The sequence below is a fragment of the Ctenopharyngodon idella genome, chromosome 15, assembly GCF_019924925.1.
Source record: "Ctenopharyngodon idella isolate HZGC_01 chromosome 15, HZGC01, whole genome shotgun sequence".
In the NCBI taxonomy this organism is placed as follows: domain Eukaryota; kingdom Metazoa; phylum Chordata; class Actinopteri; order Cypriniformes; family Xenocyprididae; genus Ctenopharyngodon; species Ctenopharyngodon idella.
This window is the reverse complement of record NC_067234.1, coordinates 20,246,201-20,270,841: the sequence shown is the minus strand read 5'-3', so window position 1 is coordinate 20,270,841 and position 24,641 is coordinate 20,246,201. Positions and strand designations below refer to the sequence as shown.

At 40.0% G+C, this 24,641-nt stretch overlaps 1 protein-coding gene, 1 long non-coding RNA gene and 5 other non-coding genes across 7 annotated transcripts in view; 5 read left to right on the top strand and 2 right to left on the bottom strand.

Annotated features, from left to right (window-relative positions):
- tnfrsf19 (tumor necrosis factor receptor superfamily, member 19) overlaps nucleotides 1-12,344 on the bottom strand; it is a 33,003-nt gene extending 20,659 nt beyond the window's left edge. The window contains exons 1-4 of the mRNA XM_051863517.1: nucleotides 11,966-12,344; nucleotides 11,216-11,308; nucleotides 10,204-10,314; nucleotides 2,208-2,386 (exon numbers count right to left, since the gene is read on the bottom strand). Of these exons, the coding sequence (XP_051719477.1) occupies nucleotides 2,208-2,386; nucleotides 10,204-10,314; nucleotides 11,216-11,305 (380 nt within the window). The 5' untranslated portion in view covers nucleotides 11,306-11,308; nucleotides 11,966-12,344. The remainder of the gene's footprint in view (nucleotides 1-2,207; nucleotides 2,387-10,203; nucleotides 10,315-11,215; nucleotides 11,309-11,965) is intronic.
- A 3,341-nt stretch (nucleotides 12,345-15,685) lies between these two features.
- Nucleotides 15,686-17,778, bottom strand: LOC127496004 (uncharacterized). Its single transcript, XR_007925227.1, has 2 exons — nucleotides 17,188-17,778; nucleotides 15,686-16,975 (listed from the first exon to the last, which is right to left on the bottom strand). It is a non-coding gene; the product is annotated as an uncharacterized LOC127496004 (long non-coding RNA).
- Nucleotides 17,779-20,165: 2,387 nt separating this feature from the next.
- Nucleotides 20,166-20,239, top strand: trnat-agu (transfer RNA threonine (anticodon AGU)). Its single transcript has one exon. It is a non-coding gene; the product is annotated as a tRNA-Thr (tRNA).
- A 298-nt stretch (nucleotides 20,240-20,537) lies between these two features.
- Nucleotides 20,538-20,627, top strand: trnar-ucu (transfer RNA arginine (anticodon UCU)). Its single transcript is given in 2 exon segments — nucleotides 20,538-20,574; nucleotides 20,592-20,627. It is a non-coding gene; the product is annotated as a tRNA-Arg (tRNA).
- A 763-nt stretch (nucleotides 20,628-21,390) lies between these two features.
- Nucleotides 21,391-21,464, top strand: trnat-agu (transfer RNA threonine (anticodon AGU)). The gene has a single exon. It is a non-coding gene; the product is annotated as a tRNA-Thr (tRNA).
- A 421-nt stretch (nucleotides 21,465-21,885) lies between these two features.
- On the top strand, nucleotides 21,886-21,975 carry trnar-ucu (transfer RNA arginine (anticodon UCU)). Its single transcript is given in 2 exon segments — nucleotides 21,886-21,922; nucleotides 21,940-21,975. It is a non-coding gene; the product is annotated as a tRNA-Arg (tRNA).
- Nucleotides 21,976-22,620: 645 nt separating this feature from the next.
- trnar-ucu (transfer RNA arginine (anticodon UCU)) lies at nucleotides 22,621-22,710 on the top strand. Its single transcript is given in 2 exon segments — nucleotides 22,621-22,657; nucleotides 22,675-22,710. It is a non-coding gene; the product is annotated as a tRNA-Arg (tRNA).
- Nucleotides 22,711-24,641: the final 1,931 nt, after the last annotated feature.

The window sequence follows — 24,641 nt, the reverse complement described above, 5'->3', positions numbered from 1 at the left end:
TCCATCATAAAAGTAATCCAGATGGCTCCAGGGGGTTAATAAAGGCTTTCTGAAGTGAAGCGATGCGTTTTTGTAAGAAAAATATCCATATTTCTAACTTTATAAACTGTAATCACTAGCTTCCGGTTACGGGCCGTACACAAGTCGGGTTTCGGCGGAAGAGTGACCTATGACCTGACGTATGACGTATAGTGTAGCTTCTCCAACTTCTCATTTTAGACTTCTAAAGGCCCCGATATACTTCAAACGAAATCGAAGAACGAACTGATGTGACGTCATTTCGAACAAAATCAGGCCGAAACGAAGTTCGTTTGGAGTTTTGGAAGTTCGAAACAGCTTGCCAAAGCAAACTTTCTGGAAAAGTTTGCTTCGGCTGGTAAACACCTTCGTACTACCATTGGTCTGTGGCCATTACGTAAGGTAGGTGTGCGCTGATGCTCCGCCTTCTTTCACTCTGAAAATCTTTTCCAGTTCATTTCTCCTCTCGAGTCCATAGAAGTCAAGATGTCTGCGAGACATCCGAAAACATGAACACTGGAGTGCCGAATTACAGAGCAAGTGCAAACAAACATATCCATGTTGCCATGATCAGATGTTTTTCTTATGGGGCGTTCACACCAGAGGCAACTTGCGCGAATAAATCGCGCTATTTGCGCGTAGTTGGACGCTTGAACATTTTGAGTTTCCTCGCTTCATTCGCGCGTGAAATTTGCTTCACAACAGACGCAAATTCGCGTCATGGGAATATATGTGTCCCTCATATCCTCCACTTCTTTCTGCACACTTCCTCTGAATAAACACATCAACTCCTCAGAGGGAAAGTAGTTGTAAAATACGGCGAATAAGCTTAATTTACCGGCTTTAGCTAGCTTGTAGTCTCAATATGTATATATATATATAGCTCAAATTGAGTAAAGAGCGTTTTTTACAACTTACCAGATTGTCCGACCTCCTCACTCACTTTCTTCCAAGCAAGATCCTTTTTAATCCTGTTTCTATAAAAGTACAAAGATTTATTGTACAGCTCCGGGTATCCACATAAAGCGACGATGCCTCCCCTCGCTACGTTGTAATCACGTCACTACTAGAGCAAGCTCCTGATTGGTTAAAGCGGTGCGAATATTCGCCAAAATTCATGCAAATCACGCGTTACGCGTGTCAAACACCCGAATTCGCGCGAGTTGCGCCGCAGGATGTCTATCGCGTCTTTGCATTGACTAAACATGTAAATCACTCGCTTAACGCTTCATTCTGGTGTGAGGGCACCATTATGCTTTATTAAAAAATCCTTGCTAGTTTCTCAATTTTGTTGTGTTTATTTTGTTACTGAGAGGAAAGCGCACAACATTTTTACATATTCATCTAACCGTCGCTCTCAGCAGTGTGGGCAGCGTCAGATGTTGGATTACAGTATATCGTTGCTCATGTATTTCGAACTTTGTTTTACCCCTAAACGAAGAACAAAAAAGAACTTAGCTTGAAGTATTTTAGGGCCTTAATTAATTCATGACTGGCATTTTGTTTTGCTCTATCCTCTATGCTTCCGCATTCATCACTTCTCACCTGAGCTTATGCTACGCCTACGTCATACATTGGGTCAGAGGTCACCCATCCGCCAGAACTCGACACTCTTGTGAATGCGCGGCCATTACTGGAAGCTAGTGATTACAGTTTATAAAGTTAGAAATATGGATATTTTTCTTACAAAACCCCATCACTTCGCTTCAGAAGGCCTTTATTAACCCACTGGAGTCATATGGATTATATTTATGATGGATGGATGTGCTTTTTTGGGCTTCAAAACCCTAGTACCCTAGTACTATTCACTTCCTGGGAAGAGGCAGGATATTATTTAATATAACTCCAATTGTGTATGGCTGAAAGAAGAAAGTCATATATACCTAGGATGGCTTGGGGGTGAGTAAATTATGGGATAATTTTCATTTTTGGGTGAACTAACCATTTAAGGTTTTTTAAAGTAGAAAAGGGTTCTTTAGATTTTTACAATGTTCTTCACACTAAGGATTTTTTTTTTTTTTTATAAACTGAAAGGTTCCTTGGGGAACCAAAAATGATTCTTCTATGGCATCACACGAAAAAAACCTTTTGGAACCTTCATTTTTAAGAGTGTATTATAGACCGACTTGGTCTTGGAAAACGCCCATCATTCTTTATTCTATATAATTGCGCTCTTATGACTGACTCACCCAGGCAGGCAGTCTCCGCATATGGCGTTGTTCATGGTGGAGCAGTTCCCCTTCTGGAAGCGGTTGAGTAGGGAACAGTCCAGACAGGGCTTGCATTTCTGCAGGCTGCGGTCCTCTTTGAAGCGACTGGCTCTGCAGGGCACACAGTGGGCATCCTCCCCATAGCCAAAGCCACATTCCTGTGAGGATTAACAGAAGATATCTCACTGCCGAGGAAGGGAAGGGCGAGGGAGAGCCGCGCTAAAGAAAAGCGCCAATGTGGACTAACAAGAAGCCGAGATGAAATAATGATCACAGTGTGTGTTTGTGTGTGTGTGTGTGTGTGTGTGTGTGATTCCCCCTGCTGAACAAAGGCCAAGCTTCTTTTGAGAAAATCTATCTTACACAGGCAATAATCTCCCTGACTCTCACGGGATCAATGGACAGCCTTCTGCTCCGGGCCCCCGAAGGGCTCTGCATTTGAATCAGAAAGGCCCACAGGGACGCCCATTGTTGGTTTATTGGGAGTTTATTGCAGAGGTTTTGTCAGGCCTGTCTTCGGCTAAAGTGTGTCTGAGAAATATTGATATTGAGAGGTTTTGGTACGTGGAATGCACATTTAAACTAAAAGATTTACAAAGCATATTTTTAATAATGCAAACACTTGCACAATAAAGTGTTTCTAACCACAGAATCAGGAATCCACACAAATTTTAAAATTAAATAAATTATAAAATGAATTGTTCTTGACAGGTTTGGTGAGATTCACCCAAAAAAGCGATCTGAGTACATACGCGAAACTAAATCACGGAGGAAACTTGAGGAGAGGTCTCAATGTCAAGTTGTGGGGTCGTGGAGAATTCTCAGCGCTCTTGAATTATACGAGACAACACCCTTTGCATTGTTTCCTAAATACAGGCCTATTTTATTTCAATAAAAGATCTAAAACTGTGCAGTTTGGGTAATAATATGAGGCTGATTTTACTGTACTCATGCACAGCCTAAGCAAAATATAACAAAGAGATCACAGAGAAAGTGTCTTCATGAACAAAATGAGCACGCTTGCCATTTTAGCCGACTGAATGAGCAATATAACAAAAGAACAAAATACAGTTGCGTTTAGCTTAGCAACTAGTAACAAAACACTAGTATTTAACACACAAAAGAGATTCAGCTTGGAAGATGCTCTAATGGGTTTAGAATGGTATTTCCTCGAACTGTGACGAACAACATTTGTTCGGCATGTTTCTGTACAACATGTTGGACTTTGACGTTTTGCCACATTGAGTTTGACATTAAGAAGTGAAATGTAAGCAAACGATTTTTTCCAGGCTTCGGGATCTAAACTGAAATCTTAAGCGCCGCTTAATTAGCATTACTCAGAAGAGCCTTTTCCCCCTCCAGGTCCACCCACTTCAATAAACAATGCCAGAGTCTTTTCAAAACTCTACTGACAGTAATCAATCTGGAATACGCTTGTTTGTTTTTAATCCTTTCCACATTGATATAATTCTTGGGAATCTTGCAGGGATATATTCAGCTTTCACTGAGCCAGATGTCTCAAACCGTAATTGAAGCAGAGCTTCTTGGAGCTTCAAATAATGTCTTTTGCACCCATCCAACCCAACAGAGATCATCAATCAAGATCAATCAATGCATTTCTCAATAGAACCAACCAGCAATATGACACCAATTTAAAACACACAGTTTTCCTTTGCACTTTCAGTAGTTCTGAATAAAAATCTTGTGTCCTCTTTTGATAAGTGTCAGCTACAGGAACAATAGATCACTCAAAAACTAAAATTTTGTCATCATCTACTCGCCTTTTTGCATATTCAAACATGAAGCATTGCAATTCATTATGAGAAGCACAAGAACCAATGCAGCAAATCTGGAATGAATTGACACAAATGAGTTTTGACATCTAGGGTGCAGCAAAATTTTTGATGAATGACTTAAATTAGTTTGTTTCTCATACACAGCAATTCTATGGCATCCAAAGACTTGGAATGTAGTGTACACAAGTCATCTTGACCACTCTTAAGGTACTTTTTATGGTCCTATATTTCACAATTTTTTTCAACGTAAATTGACATAGCATCAAAAGATCTCGTTTTGGGCTTCCAAAGAAGAAATATGACAGAATATTTACTTTGGGATGAACTATTGCTGTGGTGCTGTTTCTAGAAGACTGATATGGCTGGAATTTCATGTGCAAAAAAAATATGACTTTTTAAATCAACACAACTACTTATAAACAGCACAATATGTAACCGTGATCCATTAAACAAATACACCTCCTCTGGCAATCATGTTACTACCTACCAGTCGCATTCCAGCAGAGGAGCATAATGCACAGAAAAGTGAGAGGACCTTTGTGGTTTGATATCACCCTGCACTATTGTTTTTTTGTTCCCAGCTGCCCCTTCCCTAGTCAGGTCACTATTACCCGCCTGCATTTCCACCACACTGAGCTGGATTAGAGAAGAGGCTCATATATCATTAACGTGAAGATCGGCTTCAAACAGGGGCCTTCTTTCTACACCGCGATCCAGTTTCCCAGCTAAGGCACACATGTCTGCGTGAGAGAGCCAATGACAAGAGCTCTCCACAAAGCTTGGCCCCGGTTTCAGCCAATGTTAGAGAAGACTGATTTGGCTCTCTCAACACAGGCCCTCTAAAGTCTGCATATAGGGTGCCTGAACAGAATGACAGCTGTTGTTGCCTGCCCGCAGCCCATATAAGACCTTTCTCTCCAGCAGGGCATGAAGGATTGGGGGGGACGGTGAATAAAAGAGGTATGGTCACTCCGTTTGAAGGCATGATGCCATTCCCAGAGAGATAATCAACAGGAGAGCAAAGGGGGAAAGAGAAATCTAAGGAGCTCTGTAACCCCCTGTGGTTTGTCTGTTGGAGTTTGCTGCTGGAATCTTCCAGCATTTAGAAGTTCAAACAGATAGATGAACATCATATAAAAGCCAATGAGGCTCCCGAATATGGCTCAGAATGCGTCTACGTGTCAGAGCCATGGCTAATTATCACTATGAGCTGTAGTGTTCATAAGGACAATGGGAGTTTGAATCTGGCTGGCAACATTTCCTAATCCTAACTGAACACCAGATGAATACAAATAAGTATTCAGGATCCCAGATATGGCTCAGAATGCACCTACATGTCAGAGCCGTGGCCTATTAGCTATCACTATGGGCTGTGGTGCTCATATGGGCAACGGGAGTTTGAATCTTGCTAGCAACATTTCCTAATCCTAGCTGAACGCTAGATGAATACAAATAAGTATTCATGCTCCCAGATATGGCTCAGAATGTGTCTGCATGTCAGAGCTGTGGCCTATTGGCTATCACTATGGGCTGTGGTGCTCATTTGGGCAACGGGAGTTTGAATCTTGCTAGCAACATTTCCTAATCCTAGCTGAACGCTAGATGAATACAAATAAGTATTCATGCTCCCAGATATGGCTCAGAATGTGTCTGCATGTCAGAGCTGTGGCCTATTGGCTATCACTATGGGCTGTGGTGCTCATATGGGCAACGGGAGTTTGAATCTTGCTAGCAACATTTCCTAATCCTAGCTGAACGCTAGATGAATACAAATAAGGATTCAGGCTCCCAGATATGGCTCAGAATGTGTCTGCATGTCAGAGTAGTGGCTTAGTAGTTATCACTGAGCTGTGGTGCTCATATGGGCAACGGGAGTTTGAATCTCGATAGCACCATTTCTTAATCCTAGCTGGTCACCAGATGAATACGATTGAGGATTCAGGCTCACAGATATGGCTCAGAATGTGTCTATGTGTCAGAGCCATTGCGTAGTAGTTATTATCCTAAGCTGTGGTGCTTATATGGGCAACAGGAGTTTGAATCTGGTTCGCAGATAAATTTCTTAATCTTGGCTTTTATCTGGTGTCCAGCTAAAAGCCAATGGGGATTCAGGCTTCAGAATATGGATAAGAGTTTGTCTACACTACTGGTTAAAGGTTTGGAATAATTAAGGTTTTTGAAAGTAGTAATGATGTGAAATATTATTACAATTTAAAATAACCGTTTTCTGTTTTAATAAATTTAGGGGCCAAGCACCACAAGGTGCATAGGCAACTATTGTATCCGTTAGTGTTCCTATTATTATTATTCCGTCTTCTTCCGCTCTTGAAGTACCGCCATAGAACCGCTTACGGGAAAGTTATGAAATTTGGCACACAGATAGAGGTCTGTCTGAACATTATCCACAGCAATTTTAGAGTCTCTAACTCAATCGCTCTAGCACCACCAACTGTTCAAAGACACACTCACGTTTATGTTAATAACTTTTAAACTGTAAGGGCTAGAAACATTTTTTTCCCTTATAATTCTTTGACTCAAGATGATTCGATTGCACACTATGAACACTAAAATTATACCATTTTGAATTTTCTGAAAAACCTAATTTTTCGAACTCCTCCTAGTCCGTTGCTCCAGATCATCTTTAGACCATTCCGACAAAAAGTTATGGAATTCAAGTCGATTTGTCAAATTGTTCTCGAACAACTTCCCATATCGGCCATTTTGGGCGTCGGCCATTTTGAATTTTGTTGTAAAATGCTTTATTTTACAAACGCATTGGCATATGGTTACAAATCTCGGTATGTGTCTTCGGCACCATGCCCTGAAGGTCCTCAAAAAGTTTCAGGGCAGCGCCTGAAACAGGTCTTAATAGATTACTTGGGTCATGCCAAGAATATAGATAATTTTGCCATAGTCAGCCGAACTTCCTGTCCACCATTTTGATTTGACTCTGACTCTGAGGCTGTATCTCTGCTTTACTTTGGCATATTGACACCAAACTTTGCATATGTCATTGTCACCTTACTCTGACCATACCACATCAATTTGGTCACAGCGTCACCTATTGGTCGAAAGTGATAAACCATTAAATCATATTACTAGTGACTATTTATGATTTTTTAGCCATTTTGCCAAAAATCTGCTTAATAGGTCTTAAATTGCTAATTGTTGCAGTTGGTCTGATGCTCCCAGCCATGCTGGCATGACTTATCGTGCCTTTTTTGAGCTTGTCCCCTTTTTAAAATGTAATTTATTCCTAATTTAGTCAAATGGTCCTTCAGAAATCATTCTATGTGTCAGAGCTGTGGCTTAGCAGTTATCACTGTGTACTGTTGTGCTCAAAAGGGTAACTAAAGTTCGAATCTGGTTCACGATATTTCCTAATTCTGTTTCCCCCCCTTCATTTCCTGTCCTCCCCAGTTATTAAAAAAAGTGTCAAAAGCAGACACAACAAGTTTAATGGTCAAAAGACGTCAATATACACTATAAGGCCATAATAGACATGTTACAATGATACAGTGATCAGGACCAACCACTGTATATGGACAGACATTTGAGCAGTCATGCTTTATTTTGCATGTTGGGTAACCTCTAACGACAGATATGTCAGATTATTACTATAAAAAAAATGCAGAGTCAATAATGCTGCAAAACAGCCAACTCTATTCTTTACAAAAGCCTTTTGTCACAGTCCAGAATCACCCAGGAACATTCTTGCCTAAGAGAACTCACCAAACCAGTACCTGCAAGTACCATTTTTCCACTATCTCCAGATCAGATTTGAGTGAGAATGCCAAGCAAAACAGCAGGATGGATGGGTGATAGACGAGAAAGCTGGATGAAAGCATGTTCAGACACACAAGTGTTTTGAAGTCATCTTATTCAACAAACCTACAAACACTCTATGCAAATAAATGACCCTGAACTCTCCTGCTCATTAATACTTCGCAATTAAGCAAAGGGTGAACTTCTCACTTAACCCAACAGGTAAGCTTTAAGGGTGAATCTTACAAAACCTGTCAAGAACATGTCAGAGCCATATTTTACTCGAATGCCTTTCTTTCTTCAGAACGCAAATGGTGAATTTTTGAAAAATATCTTGACCATTCTTTTAACAAAAGTAAATGAAGACTGGGTCTGTCAGCCAAATTAACTGTAAGTTGTTATTCATTGAAGATCTGGACATCTGTCTAAGTTCTTCTTTGCAATGCAAGTAGCAGCAAATTTGTGAACAAATCTTTTGAGCCAAATCTTTTCAATAGCGATACGACAACGAAACTTCGGTGCTTGTGTTGCAAATGCAAAGCACATTGTATTAAACGTATATTGTATGTCATAAAACTTGTACTGGAGCTTGTGTTGCCACATCACCAATGACGTTACTAAACCACCGATAACCGATAAAATAACTGTGGTCCACCACAAGATGCCATTGAAGTTTCAAACTGGAATGTATTGAAGCGTTGAGTTGCTGTTCGAGTTCACAAAACCACCTGATTGATTTGTTCTCAATTCAAACTGATTCACTTATCAAGTTCAACTCATTGACTCGATGTTCTAGTTGTGGTTAACAGCACACTAGATGTAATTGCATGCAAACTTCTTCTTTTGTATTTCACAGAAAACATCATACAGGTTTTGAACGACATGAGGGTGAGCAAATGATGACAGAACTTTATTTTTTGGGTGAACTGTCCCTTTAACAATTACAAAATGCCTATCAACATAGCTGTTATCAGCCTTTTCAGGTGAAAGACAGTGTGTAGGTGGGGATTTTACTAGCTGTTTGACTAGTCATGGATCTCTGAAAAACAGTAAAAGGTGCGTCATGTGAACTGTTCTTACTAAACAAACCGTCTGAAAGAGCTTCTGAAGTGTCAAACATTAAAACAACAAAAATGTTAAGTTGTTGGTGATGTTATTACAGCTATTGTAAGTATAAGTGTAACTTTTATAGCAAAAATAATGGCTTTTTTTAAAACATGTTTCTAAAACACATCTACCATTGGTCACAACAAATGGAAAAGCTACACCATTGGTTGAGCCACTTTTGCTGTTGTCGGGCTGAACGGGATGCTCAAACAAACAAAGCAATGTTTTGATAGCACCACAGAGATAAAGTGTTTATTCATTTTGGGAAATAAACCTACTCATACTATAGAATCTGCATGTTAAACTGGGAGAAAACATTTTAACATTGAAACTAAACTACAGTAACTCAAACACCATTTTTCCGCATGATATTGTCCTTGGCTCCAAAGAATAGGTTAAACCACTAGTGCTTGAATGGAAAAAGCAGGCAATCATTCACTACCTCCTCAGGCCCCAAAGCATTAATTGGCTGAAAACATCTGATGCACTGAAGCGTATAACCAATAAGTGTGTGTTCATGTGTACCAACATGAAAGTCATGCGGTTAAAAAAAGCGTGTGCACTACATTTGTATACATCCAACAGCCTGATGTACCTGCATTTACCCGAGCATAAACTGTGTAATGACTTCCACACTTCAGAAATACCCCATTTAGATTAGGTGGATAGTACAAAACCACTTAATTTCTTCACATGCCATGTTTACAAGGCCTTGAAATTCTCAGGGGTGGCAATGACATTAAAAGGCTTGAAGAAAAAAACAGAAGTTTGTGGCAGGAGAGGATAAGAAGTGTGGGTGTAACTGATTAAAGCGTGGCCAGCGCACTACAAAAGAGAACAGCGGTTTACCCTCTCTCTTTATGAAAAGGAGGAAGCAATAAATAATTGGTCAGGACAAGCTATTCAAAACATTGGCATCCCCTCTCTATTGGTGAACTCTTTGCTTTTGGACTGTTTCGTCTAAAAGTCTTTCATGAACTCTGTGAAACTGATGGGAACGCGTCTCTCCGTCCCAGATTTGATTGTGTACATGGTTGAAACGGGTCTTTTTTTAAAAACAGCTTGAAGTAGAAGCATCTAAATATATTTGCACATTAATCTGACTGTGGTAGGTGAACTGAAAGGAAAGAATTCCATAATTAAACTCAGTGGGAACCAATTCAAAGGAACAGAGTGCTTCGGATATTATTTCTTGATTTAAGATGTAATCTTTTTAGGAAATTAAAAATACAAGATTTATATGAGCACCAATGTTTCAAATTAGGCTAAAACAAAAAAATAAATAACCTAGCGCAGAACTGGCAAACCTTAGATAGCTCTTGTCCAGCATCACACTGCCGGCAGGGAATACAGCTCCCAAACTTATCCTTGTATTCCTGTTCCCTGCAATCTCTTCTCTCCTCTGCCATAACTGCAAACTGTGAGGGACATGAAACCAGCATGGTTAATTATTCCATCATTTCATTGGAGGTTTGCCAATGTGGAGTGCACCAAAATGTGGAGATATATATCATAATGATGATTACACTTGTGTTCTCAAGAACAAACAAACACACTAACCTTCAAAAGTTTGGGGTTAGTAAGGTTTTTTATTATTATTATTCAGTTAAATTGACCAAAAGTCAATTTATAATGTTACAAAAGAATTCTATTCGAAATAAATGCTGTTCTCAATATTGATAATAGTAAGAAGTGTTTCTTGAGCAGCAAATCATCATATGGGCCTTTTCGCATTTCCAGGGTTCTCAGAAGCAAAAGTCATTTTAATTGGGAAAAAAAGGTGTCAAATTTGTCGTTATTCCCTCAGCCATTGAATTGCTGCCAAGGTAATATAACACATAGTATAACGTTATAAATGTATATTACATATTTTAAAATCTTAATAAAAACTTTACTAGATTTGCAATGTTGATAACTATGGAAATGTCATCACAGTCCATGAAAAGCGTCCATTAGAATGATTTCTGAAGGATCATGTGACACTGGAGACAGGAGTAATGATGCTGAAAATTCTGTGTAGTAAATTACAATTTAAAATATATTACAATACAAAAAAAACAGTTCTTTTAAAACGTAATAATATTTCACAATATTACTGTTTTTACTTTATTTTTGATCAAATAAATGCAGCCTTGGTGAGCCATAAGAGACTTTCAAAAACAAAACAAAATCTTACCGACCCCAACCTTTTGAACAGTAGTGTAAATAATAGTAGTGTATGGTAATTGAGACCACATCTCGGGGTACAAAACACCAAGTATTAATTTGTTACTTCAAGTTTAAGAATAAGCAAAAGGCGTTAATATGAAGAAAACGTACCATGACACACAGTGGAAGAATAAGTATCCTGTAAAGAGTAAACCGGGAGAGGATCCGTGCCTGAGGCATTCTGAAAGGTCTTTCCCACATACACTGTGAAAGCAGAAATCCTTTGATGAATGATTTATGGAGGACACTATTTGCCATTATCTCTCAAAACTGTGTGAACACTAAGCAAACAACGATTATTATAAATCTTGTGCTTTTTTATAAAGCTCCAGTCTGGAATAATGTGTGTTAAAATCAGACAAAAAATCATTTTAAATCCACAGTGGGTGTTTAATATTTCAAGAGGTTTAACACTGGGGGAAAAAGTTCCTCTATATCATATATAACTGTTTATTAATGGTTGAATCAGAAAAAAGTAACCCCCTTAAAACACTAATACTTGCCAATAATGATTAATTTATGTGCTGATTATACTTTATAGATTATATATTCCATGGATAAACCCATATATGAAGATCTATGGATTATTATTAACAATAATATAATTTAAAATGCCATAAATTATTTATTATTATTATTCAAAACATTACAATGTGCTGTATATAATATGTATATATTTTTTTTTCTGTTACGTTTCGACCTGTCATAGAAAAAGATTGTATGCTACTAGATGAATTAAAAATATGTCCCTTATTAGGATAGTTAACGTATAGATAGGCACTATGTGCGTGTTGTGTAGTTATTTTTTCTGAAGATATTAATTTTTGAATTCATATGCAACTGTGTGCAAAACTTTCTTACCGATAACGCGTCGCTCGTGAGATTCCGATCTCCTACGGAAAGCTGTTCAGGATGCGATCCAGCGCGCTCGCCGCTGAGGTCTGAACCCGTCCCGAGTCCAGCACTTAAGTTAAAGCTCAGATGAAAGACTGCGGTCTGACGCCTGTAATCTGATCTCCCATCAGCGTGTACATCAAAGCTTCACACACGTCCTGGACAAATGCGCTTTAATCGAGCCTGTTTACTCACTCACGCACCCCTCCACATGTTAATCCGAATACCTGCAAATGCACAGACTCCAAAAAGTCTAACTGCATGATCCCGAGGCAGACGTGGACTGAAAGCGGCCAGCAGCAGCTCGGTTGTGTGATCTGATCTCTCTTCACCGCTGCGAGTGTTTGATGCAGAATTCCCTTTCATCTCAATGACGTCACGTGCCGCGCAGCGATTGGCTGGATTGTCTGCAGAGGAAACTTGTATTCACATCAAGTTTGATTTCTTGAAATCGAATCATTTGCACTCACTGGCTCCAAAAACGTATTTGAAGACTTAAATCACACTTAAATACGAATGTTGTTAAGTTATATAACAGAATATCAAACCAAGTGGCATTTAGGCTACTTAAGAAAAAAAAAAAAAAAAAGACAGCACAAGCCGTTTTTAAGAAAAACATTTCACAAAAATAAGTTTGTGTGAAAAAGCTGTTGCCGTTTGTTTGGATCTGCTGAGTGTTCAATGAAACGCTGCAGTAATTTTAATGTTCAAAGATGTACTAGTACTGGATGCCTTCTGCTGGTCATTTCAGAGAATTACACTCTAGAATTTGATGCCATTTGCTGGCTTTTATGCTCTCTGTTCTCAAAGTCAGGGGTTTCAATCTTTTAGCTGCCACAAGCCCCCCAAATATAATCATTCTCGTGCGAAGGACCCCCATTCTAATATTTTAAATGCATAGTTTCTTGTATAACGGTCCGATTTATAATGTGAAAAATTAGTAGGCTATTATAAATATATCTAATTATCAGGATTTTTTTTTAAGTTTTTATTAAGTTAATTGACCGTTCGCAAAGACCCGCCCCCCTTAAACAATAAATACTGTTTTGTGGCTCTTTAATGTGTCGTGACAGATTGCTGTAGCGCCTCAGTTCGGCGGTTCGTGAACCGATCATCTCTTCCTACTAGTTAATTTATAGCATCAAATAAATGTGAATGAACATCATAAGGAATGTTGTTTCAATCGCGGAAAGACGTCAGTACACACCTTTTTTCAAGTTCAAGTCCACCTACGTTAATCTGCTAACTCCCCTGACTGCTTTGTCGGACAAAATGGCTGATTCGGCGTTATGATTGGTTAGATCGCCTGTCAATCAAACTCCTGGCGAAGGGTCAATTATTATTGTTTTTCTACTCTTTATTGCACTGTACTGTTATATGCATTATTTATGAGCTCATTTATTTACTTTTCTTATGTCAACCTAATTTTATTTCTCTATTTTTTCCCCCCCTAAACATTTCCACAGATCCTCTAGCATTCCAATGCGGCCCTCACTTTGAAAACCCATGCTCTAAGTAAACTGCCTCAAATACAATTGTTTAAGGTGCGATTTACATTATTTACATCCTACAATCTTTAGCTAGGCAATACAACATAGGGGAGATGGGGGCTAGTTGTGGCAAACTGTCCGTAAATATCAGGTTTTATGTCAAACAGAAAACAATGCCAAGCTGTATCTAGAGACCATAAAGACCATATACACTATGGAAATAATAGAAATAACCTGTATTTAAAGGCTGCGGCTATTTGTACTAAGTGCAAATAGCAATAGATGCTATTTACACTAAGTGAAAATAGCAGCATTTTCTTAGCGATATGCTATTTACAGTAGGTGAAAATAGTGATATATTCTGTTTACACCATGTAAATAGTAATTAGATCTATACTTTATATTGGTAGATACTATTTGCACCTCAGTATTTTTGTACATTAACAGGATGCAATAATATCCTGTGTAAATTATTATATTTAAAATCCTCCCTACACGTTCTCCTAATACCAATACTTTTAATATTATTAAAGGTACACTAAAAAAAAAAACACTTGTTAGGCAGTTTATTTCCACTTTTAGAACATTATTTTCATTTTTATTGAAAATAAATGCCTTTCTGATGTAATATGTGAGGGGAAAAAGGAGAGAGCGAGTTCAGCAAAAGATGAATTTGAATTCCGCATCGATCATGTTATAAGCCAAGTTTGCGAGCCTTCCTCGCTACTACTGTGCCACTGAAGACGTTGAAATCTGCATGTCTTTTTTAAAACTTGAGTGGCCCTACCAGACATTGGTGGGAGGAGCTAGTGTAAATAGACACTATTTATTGTGCGGTATTGTAAATAGCTGCAGGCACATTTTCATTAATCCACCAATTGGAATTTAATGAATATGCTGCAGCAAAAAAAGGCAACCAACGGAGTTGTTGAATTGGCTGAGGATGTGGACTGCCACAAACCTGCCGCATGACGTGACGGCAGATTTACCATAAGGCAAAGGTAGGTGACCACCTTGGGCCCCCAAAAGCCAAGGGCCCCCTAAAAATGCTTTTTATATACTAGATGCGAGTTCAGCACGGACACACAAGCGGTTGCTGTGATGTTCCTTAAAAAATGCTGTTTGTGTAGTTGTTTAATTCTCCTCTGCTGAAATCTTGAGAGATTCAATGTCTTTTCAGTTGATTTCATCTAAAGATGTGGCTGGAAGTCACTCAACAAACATCACTCAGTCAATCACTTAATTACCTAATTAACTCTTAACACTGCTTCAGTGTTATTTTTAACACCCTGCTGGTGGTTCCCATATAAACACAGAGTAAATTTTACACCAGGGATTTAAATTATTAAAAGGTTATTTCACCTGAAAAGCAGAGATAATTTCATGTACTCTACTTTTTGTTGTTCCAAACCCGTGTGACTTTTTTTTTTAATGAAAAAGATGGAGATGTTTAGCATCATTCACTTTCATTGCATCTTTTTTCCATACAATGGACCAGGGGCCGTATTCACAAAACATCTTAAGGCTAAAAGTAGCTCCTAACTTGCCGATTTAGGAGAAACTCTTAAAAATAATGGGCATGTCAGTCTGTATTTTTTCTTCTAAGAGTATTTCACAAAGCATTTTAGCACTATAGCTCCTAAATCTGTGAAACATTAGGAGTAGTCAAGAGGACCACTAAGACCAAATTGCAAACAATCCACCCAAAGACACTGTACACCATTAGGCAATAGCGATAGAGATATTCTTCATAAATGCAATACATTTTGATTTATAAATTTGAATTTACGATCAGACACCAAAAATAAATATTTAATAATAAAAAAAATGATTACCTGTGGCAGTTGTTTTCATCAGTTCATACTTACAAATGATTGAATAGAGTAAAAAAAATATAATAAGTGTATCTGGCGTGCTGTCCAAGGGGATGGAGGACTCCGAGCTTGGAATTTAGCCCAAACCCAGAGTTCTGCCTCATAACGCAGCCGAGAGTGAAGGAACTATAGGTGAGTCGGCTCTCATCTGTGTATATATACCTCCACTCGAGCTGATTAGATAGATCATTTGAATGCGCTCCTCCCAAACTTTGTTTATAAAACATCATTTGTCGCTTGAATTCTGAATCTCTCGAGATGCAGACATGTAAGAGACTGACAATTAACTGAACATATACTAGTTTAATTAGTGACACTTAGCCTACATTTTAAAACCTTTATTTGAATATAGCAACATTTTTATTAAACAAATCTTTTTGAATAGGGCAACATTTGTATTTTAAAACCTTTATTTTAATATGGAAACATGATACCTCATTCTGCAATATTTCTATGATTAAATAGCAAGAGCAACGCAAATTAGCGTCTGGTTTAAGACATGCTTTTTGGGGGGTGGTAAATAATGACGCAAATACCAGTAAATTGACTAGAGCAAACCTTAGTAAATCACCTTGCGTGATTCATTTAAATACTCTCCTCCCATAAATTTTGCATCTAAAAGAGAAACTCCTACAAATGCATATGCAATAAGGTCAGCCTAAACAATAACTGTGTCCACGCCTTTTCAGCACTAATTTTTCACTGCATGTCTTTAGTAAATTCTAACAGTAGTTTTTAACACCAAAAGAGGGTTTGAACTGGCACAAGCCGTTAGTAAATCTGGCCCAATAAAAGTGTTTGTGATTGTAATTTCTTAACAGTGTCCCTTTGGTGTGTTACAATCTCACTTTTTGCATCCAGATTCTTTGGTTAAAGTCACCATGAAATCAAAATTGACAATTCTTGTTTTTTTATGGAATATTGCAGCATATAAATTCCCCTCCTTCTTGCAGTGACATCTCTTCACTTCTCTGATGACGTGTTTACTGGCACGAGGGCGGGACAACCTGTCACTCACATGAGATCGTCCAATAGCAAACCACAACCATCCAGCATCCAATTAATTCCCCATGGACAAAGTCATGTCCTGCCCTACATTGTTTTCTTGTTCGACAAGCCGTTTCACTCAAATATGCGTCACAATATGGAAGAAAAGACTATCGCAACTTCAGTTTCATGCAGACTGTAAAGCTGCAGTCCGTAACTTTTTTGAATTCAAAATGTACAAAAATTAAATAATGAGCGAATACATCATGAATCCATTTTCCAAACCGTGTTTTGGAAAACAGCCATTATGTCAATCTACACACCAACAATACTGAGAAATTCCAAAACGGTGTGAGAGATCTGTTATGACTGAATTAAGCTTCAGTTGTAAAGAACGTCATTAACATCCCATTTAAGAAAAAAAAAGAAAAAAAAGAATCTAAAATTCAATAGCTCTTCTGGAAGCACTGAAATAGACACAGACATACTGTTTGAAACCAAACACTTTCTTGTATTGATGTTAGATTTCAGCAAAGCACATTATGACGGTCTTCCAGTGTTGGATCCATCCCGAGTTTGAGCATCACAGTATGCAAGAGCCTCGCTACTTGTGTCACCGCATTCATCTGGAAGAAATGAGACAGTTATTTATCTATAGAAATACAAACATGTGTTTACTTAGATATCAAAATTGGGATATTTTATTTAAAAAAAAAAAAAAAAAATATATATATATATATATATATATATATATATTAGTACACGCGAGGATGTCCTAAAAAAAGAAACTTTAACAGATTTATGGGTGCCAAATATGCGTACAAATTTGTAAGCACACCTGTCGACACCGTGTTTGTATCCTTCCTTTGTAGTTTACGGCGCTTCTTCTCCGGAGGTCTGTAGTAGCCGAGCCATAGGGTTGGATAAGGATTCTCTGCAGTCGGCTTCTTGTCAACAAAGTGAAAAGAGCACACGAAAAGATTCTTCGGAGGCTTTTTCAAATAGAGGTTCCGAAGCCAAATCCTTCTGTCCTCTTCGGCAGTAGGCAGTCGATAGAAGGAAAACCATTGGGGACAGGAGCACTGTGATTTTGTAAGCGGTTTGTGATCATAACACTCTTGTTTTAACCACATGTTTAGTTTCGTCCGATTATTGTGACAGCCACGAACTGCACACGTCGTCCCAGAACTTCTCAAAGACATTTTACAACGATTAAAAAGCGAAACTAACAGCACAAACGCCTATTATATGGGGAGCCTGGTTAACTTTTATCGGCTACCAATAAAACACCCGCTTACCGGGAATTCCGCTCACCTAATTCAAATACAGACGTCGTATGGAGGATCAGAAACTGCAAAAATAACAAATGAAAAAATGTAGCGAACAGTGAGACATCTACGCAGCGTTCACTATAGAGGGTATGCATTGACGTCACTTTCCCGCCGGAACACGCGCCCTCACAGCTGGACTGAGTGGCAAAAGAGCCTGCTCCATGACTGGATTTAATAGGGGAAACTGCAAAAAACGCGAGTTAAACAAACGATTACGCTAAAGGTTGGGCTCGATAGTGTTCCTGACAACTTGTCAAAGATACCTAAACAATGGATATTGACATGCAGTCAGGAATCATGTTCCCTGATACAAACAGCATTCCCAGAAAAGTTGGGACGTTTTGTGAAATGCAATAAAATCAAGAATCTGTGATTTGTTAATTCTCTTTAACCTTTATTTAATTGACAAAGGTACAAAGAAAAGATTTCCAATGTTTTCACTGGCCAAATTAATTGTATTTTGTAAATATAAACAAATTTTGATTTTGATGGCTGCAACACACTCCAAAAAAGTTGGGACAGAGGCATGTTTACCACTGTCACATCACCTTTCCTTTTAATTACACTTTTTAATCGTTTGGGAATTGAGGATGCTAATTGGTGAAGTTTTGCAAGCAAAGTTTTTTCCTAATCTCGCTTGATACAAAACCTAAGCTGCTCAACACTCTGTGGTCATCGTTGTCTGATTCTCCTTTTCATGACGAGCCATACATTTTCGATAGGATTCAGGTCCCTTTCATCTTTGGGACTGCAAACTCAATGTCCTTTTTTTCCCCTAGAAACAGGCTTAATCATGGACTCATCTGACCACAGCACACATATGGTTCAGTGACACTGGTTTTCCATAGTACTCAAAAGCCCATATGGCTGTATTTAACACAGCAGCATGACAGTTTCTCATGCAGTGCCATCTGAGGGCTCAAAGGCCAGGCACTGAGGTCTCCATGTGTCCTGAGATTTCTCTGGATTCAAGTTTTTTCACAATATTATGCATGGTAGATGGTGAATGCATTGACAAATTTGATTTTTGAGTTTTCTGACAATTACCTCATGAAATTTGGCACAAAGTGAGAAGCCACGACCCATCTTTGCTGGCAAAGACTGAGATGCTCCTTTTAAACCCAATCATGATAGTCTGACCAATTACCAATTCACCTGATAATTGTGGACTGTTTCAAAACAGTTTAACTTGATATTCTATAAATTTTCACTTTTATTATGCTTCTGTACCAACTATTTTTGGAGTGTGTTGCAGCCATCAAAATCAAAATTTGTTTATATTTACAAAATACATTTAAGTTGGTCAGTGAAAACATCGGAAATATTTTCTTTGTACTTTTGTCAGCTAAATAAATGTTAAAGAGAATGAACAAATCACAGATTCCTAATTTTATTGCATTTCTGCCTGTGAACGCTTTATATAAATAGTCTAAATCTGAGTGATCACTTATATCAATGTTATATATATCATATTTAAAATCATATTGATTGTTGAATAAAGTCGTTATTTTTGTTTTGTTTTTGCGCACAAATTAAAAACTTAAACGTTTTAAAATATTTGATGACTTTTTTACTCATATCTCTACATTTGCTGCTTAAATAATTTATTATGAAATTTCTCTGTGGTTTACTATCACATTTGTTTACGGAAACCTCTTGGCTCTTGAACACACGGACTGGCCATCACCACAGAGATGTGCCAGACTTCCTTTCTCTTTCTGTAGCTTAGATGGTCTTTGCAGCTTTTTTAAATGAAGCTCTAAAAACATGTGTAACGGGGTGCTGGGAGTCCTTCTAAACACAGTTGGCCAACAAAAACAGAGGCTAGCTGGCCACCCCCACTCAGTTGTCAACAAACTTTTTTATACTATCCAGTACATGGTCCACAATTTGCTTCTTTTGTTTTGATCCTCTGGGACGCCAGTCCAGGACCAGAGCGTGGAGGTCAGTGCCGTGGCTTATGCCGCGTTCCAGGCAACCCGTAACCTGTGTTTTTCCAACCTTCTACCCGTGAAAGTGCACTGGAACGGCAGTCAAACCGGTGACTTCCCACCCGTGAACTTGTACTAGAACGATGTACTCCCAGTTCTGCGGTCTGACGTCACATAGCCCGCGAAACAACAATGGCAGCCCCTATGGATGTGGTGTTTATGCAAGTGCACGGTAAAATAACGTAAAATAAAAGGTATAACAGCTTCTTATGCCTTATGCGCCGTTTTTCCTCATCCGTTTCCCTCAAATAAGCAAGGAGTAAGTACCTTTGGCGATAGAAATAATTGTAAATGAGCATAAGCCCCGTATGGTCCGCCATGCTTGTTTGTTTAAACTCAGGCAGTTTGACGTGACTTGCCTGGAACGCTACAAAGTCGTGAGTCGTGGTTTGAAGTCGTGACTTATGGGCTCAAAAACCTGCCTGGAACGCAGCATTAGTTAGTTAAAGCACCTGTCTAGTAAACAGGAGATCCAGGACCAGAGGGTGGCAGTAGGCGCCGTGGCTTAGTTGGTTAAAGCGCCTGTCTAGTAAACAGGAGATCCTGGGTTCGAATCCCAGCGGTGCCTTTGTTGATACTTGTGTGTTTCAAGGCTGTAAACCTTGGCAAGTGTGCTTTTCTGAGAAGGGATCACAAACGGGGTAAATGAGGAGCTCAGTTGTCAACAAACCATTGTTTAAGCCATCCAGTGCCTGCTTTGTTCTCTGGGTTTGTTCTTGGACAAGAGGGCCTCAGCATTTTGAATCGGGCTTCAATTGTGCAGAGGCTCAAGAACCTGTCTTTCCTGCCCGCAGAATGCGCAACCTCACTGTGTTGGATGTGCAAATGCCCAGATGAAAAGCCATCACGTGGCCCAGTTATGTGCAGGCTCTGTGGCGCAATGGATAGCGCATTGGACTTCTAGATTGCAAAATGAGGCCATTCAAAGGTTGTGGGTTCGAGTCCCACCAGAGTCGGGATTTTTAGTATTGTATTAACTCTATACTGCACAGTGTTGCCCTCAGGCAACAGAAACCTTTTGGGGCCTCTTGTTCTCAACATATTCATTTAAATAATGTCAATCATAAAGGCTTCTTTTTACTCGTATCTCTACATTTGCTGCTTAAATAATTTATTACGAAATTTCTCTGTGGTTTACTATCACATTTGCTTACGGAAACCTCTTGGCTCTTGCACACACAGACCGGCCATCACCACAGAAATGTGCCAGACTTCCTTTCTCTTTCTGTAGCTTAGATGGTCTTTGCAGCTTTTGTGAATGGAGCTCCAAAACGTGTAACGGGGTGCTGGGAGTCCTTCTAAACACAGTTGGCCAACAAACACAGAGGCTAGCTGGCCACCCCCACTCAGCTGTCAACAAACTTTTTTATACTGTCCAGCACATGGTCCACAATTTGCTTCTTTTCTGGATGTTTTGATCCTCTGGGACGCCAGTCCAGGAGTAGTGCGTGGAGGTTGATGCCGTGGCTTAGTTGGTTAAAGCGCCTGTGTAGTAAACAGGAGATCCTGGGTTTGAATCCCAGTAGTTCATTTGTTGATACTTGTGTGTCTCAGGGCTGTAAACCTTGGCAAGTGTGCTCTTCTGAGAAGGGACCGTAAACAAGGAGCTCAGTTGTCAACAAACTCTTTTAAGTTATCCAGAGCCTGTTCCATGATTTGCCTCTTTTCTGGATGTTTTGATCTTCTGGGACGCCAGTCCAGAACTACAGTGAGAAGGTCGGCGCCGTGGCTTAGTTGGTTAAAGTGCCTGTCTAGTAAACAGGAGATCCTGGGTTCGAATCCCAGCGGTGCCTTTGTTGGTACTTGTGTGTCTCAAGGCTCTGAACTTTGGCAAATGTGTGTTTTTCTAAGAACGGACCACAAACGGGAGCTCAGTGTCAGCAGGCCGGCTCCATTTGCAAACCACTCCTCAGCCGTTGTTGAAGGACAGCCAGCCACAAACGAGGAAACCGAGGAGCACAGTGGCAGCAGGCCAGTTCCATTTGCAAACCACTCCTTAGCCGTTGTCGAAAGACAGTGGTGCCTCTCCTCCGATGGCTTTGTTCTCTGGGTTTGTTCTTGGACAAGAGGGCCTCAGCATTTTGAATCAGGCTTCAATTGTGCAGAGGCTCGAGAACCTATCTTTCCTGCCCGCAGAGCGCGCAACCTCACTGTGTTGGATGTGCAAATGCCCAGAAGAAAAACCATCACGTGGCCCAGCCTGGCCTACAGGCAGGCTCTGTGGCGCAATGGATAGCGCATTGGACTTCTAGATTGCAAAATGAGGCCATTCAAAGGTTGTGGGTTCGAGTCCCACCAGAGTCGGGATTTTTGGTATTTTATTAACCTTATACTGGACGGTGCCTCCTCCGATGGCTTTGTTCTCTGGGTTTGTTCTTAGACAAGAGGGCCTCAGCATTTTGAATCAGGCTTCAATTGTGCAGAGGCTCGAGAACCTGTCTTTTGATCTTCTGGGACGCCATTCCAGGACCAGAGTGTGGAGGTTGGTGCCGTGGCTTAGTTGGTTAAAGCGCTTATCTAATAAACAGTAGATCCTGGATTCGAATCTCAGCGGTGCCTTTTGCGATACTCGTATACCTCAAGTCTGTGAACTTTGGCAAATGTGTGTTTTTCTAAGAACGGACCACAGATGGGAAAACCGAGGAGCTCAGTGGCAGCAGGCCTGTTCCATTTGCAGACCACTCCTCAGCCATAGTTGAAGGACAACCGTTGGCGAAAGACAGCCAGCCACAAACGAGGAAACCGAGGAGCACAGTGGCAGCAGGCCAGTTCCATTTGCAAATCACTCCTTAGCCGTTGCCAAAGGACAGCGGTGTCTCTCCTCCGATGGCTTTGTTCTTGGACAAGAGGGCCTCAGCATTTTGAATCAGGCTTCAATTGTGCAGAGGCTCGAGAACCTCTTTCCTGCCTCGAGAACCTGTCTTTCCTGCCCAGCCTGACCTGCGTGCAGGCTCTGTGGCGCAATGGATAGCGCATTGGACTTCTAGATTGCAAAATGAGGCCATTCAAAGGTTGTGGGTTCAAGTCCCACCAGAGTCGGGATTTTTGGTATTTTATTAACTCTATACTGCACAGTGTTGCCCTCAGGCAACAGAAACCTTTTGGGGCCTCTTGTTCTCAACATATTCATTTAAATAATGTCAATCATAAAGGCTTCTTTTTACTTGTATCTCTACATTTGCTGCTTAAATAATTCATTACGAAATTTCTCTGTGGGTTACAACCACACTTGCTTACGGAAACCTCTTGGCTCTTGCACACACAGACCGGCCATCACCACAGAAATGTGCCAGACTTCCTTTCTCTTTCTGTAGCTTAGATGGTCTTTGCAACTTTTGTGAATGGAGCTCCAAAACGTGTAACGGGGTGCTGGGAGTCCTACTAAACACAGTTGGCCAACAAACACAGAAGCTAGCTGGCCACCCCCACTCAGCTGTCAACAAACTTTTTTATACTGTCCAGCACATGGTCCACAATTTGCTTCTTTTCTGGATGTTTTGATCCTCTGGGATGCCAGTGCGTGGAGGTCGATGCCGTGGCTTAGTTGGTTAAAGCGCCTGTGTAGTAAACAGGAGATCCTGGGTTTGAATCCCAGTAGTTCCTTTGTCGATACTTGTGTGTCTCAAGGCTGTAAACCTTGGCAGGTGTGCTCTTCTGAGAAGGGACCGTAAATGAGGAGCTCAGTTGTCAACAAACTCTTTTAAGTTATCCAGAGCCTGTTCCACGATTTGCCTCTTTTCTGGATGTTTTGATCCTTTGGGACGCCAGTCCAGGACCAGAGTGTGGAGGTTGGCGCCGTGGCTTAGTTGGTTAAAGCACTTATCTAATAAACAGTAGATCCTGGGTTCGAATCTCAGCGGTGCCTCTTGCGATACTCGTATACCTCAAGTCTGTGAACTTTGGCAAATGTGTGTTTTTCTAAGAACGGACCACAAATGGGAAAACCGAGGAGCTCAGTGGCAGCAGGCCTGTTCCATTTGCAAACCACTCCTCAGCCATAGTTGAAGGACAACCATTGGCGAAAGACAGCCAGCCACAAACGAGGAAACCGAGGAGCACAGTTTGGAGTTTGTTCTTGGACAAGAGGGCCTCAGCATTTTGAATCAGGCTTCAATTGTGCAGAGGCTCGAGAACCTATCTTTCCTGCCCGCACATAGGTCAGGCCCAGCTTCCGGAATTGCTTCCGGACACCTCTTGGCTCTTGCACACACAAACCGGCCCACACTTGTGGTCTTGGCCACTTGAGAGCACGTGCACTCAACAGGAAGTAAGTGCGCAAGACTGTCCCATGTCTTAAAAATGCCAAAGTGCAGTGCCTTTAACGCACACTAAACCGACACTATCTTGAATATTGCTTCGGAGTGGTATTTTGAGGCTAAGTGTATCCCATCATGCATTATGTTCGGGAACTCACGTGCCCTGAAATCGCGAGATGTCAATGAAAACGTTAAATTCAAAGTTAAATTAGATATTACATATAATTTGGTACCAAAACATAAAGTGTCGCACATTTTATTGGTGCAAAGATGAATAGGCTATGTGTATTTTGTACAACATTTGCAATTGCTTTTTATCACTTCCATTTAGAAGTGGCACAATTTTAATATTGTGTCTTGTTAGTTACATAGAGACTACTGAACAGACATTTAATTTATTTTAAAATGCAAAGTATTGAAAATAATAATTAAAAAAAAAAACTCTGTAAACACTTGCATTTTTTGCAACATGAGAAGTGTGTCCCATCGGGTAATCAAAAGTTCTATACATACTTGCAGTCTTCACGCCTACTTGAACACTTAAATACAGGAAATACGTAGACAAGTGGTCAAATGCAAAGACTGCAAGTGTGGGTATTTGGACAGGGCAAATCTGTTTATCATCATGACAATATTTAGTTTACTTTTGCTTATTTTAGTTACCGACCACTCACATTAGCGTGCACATAGCGACCTCTCATGGTCAGAGTTAGT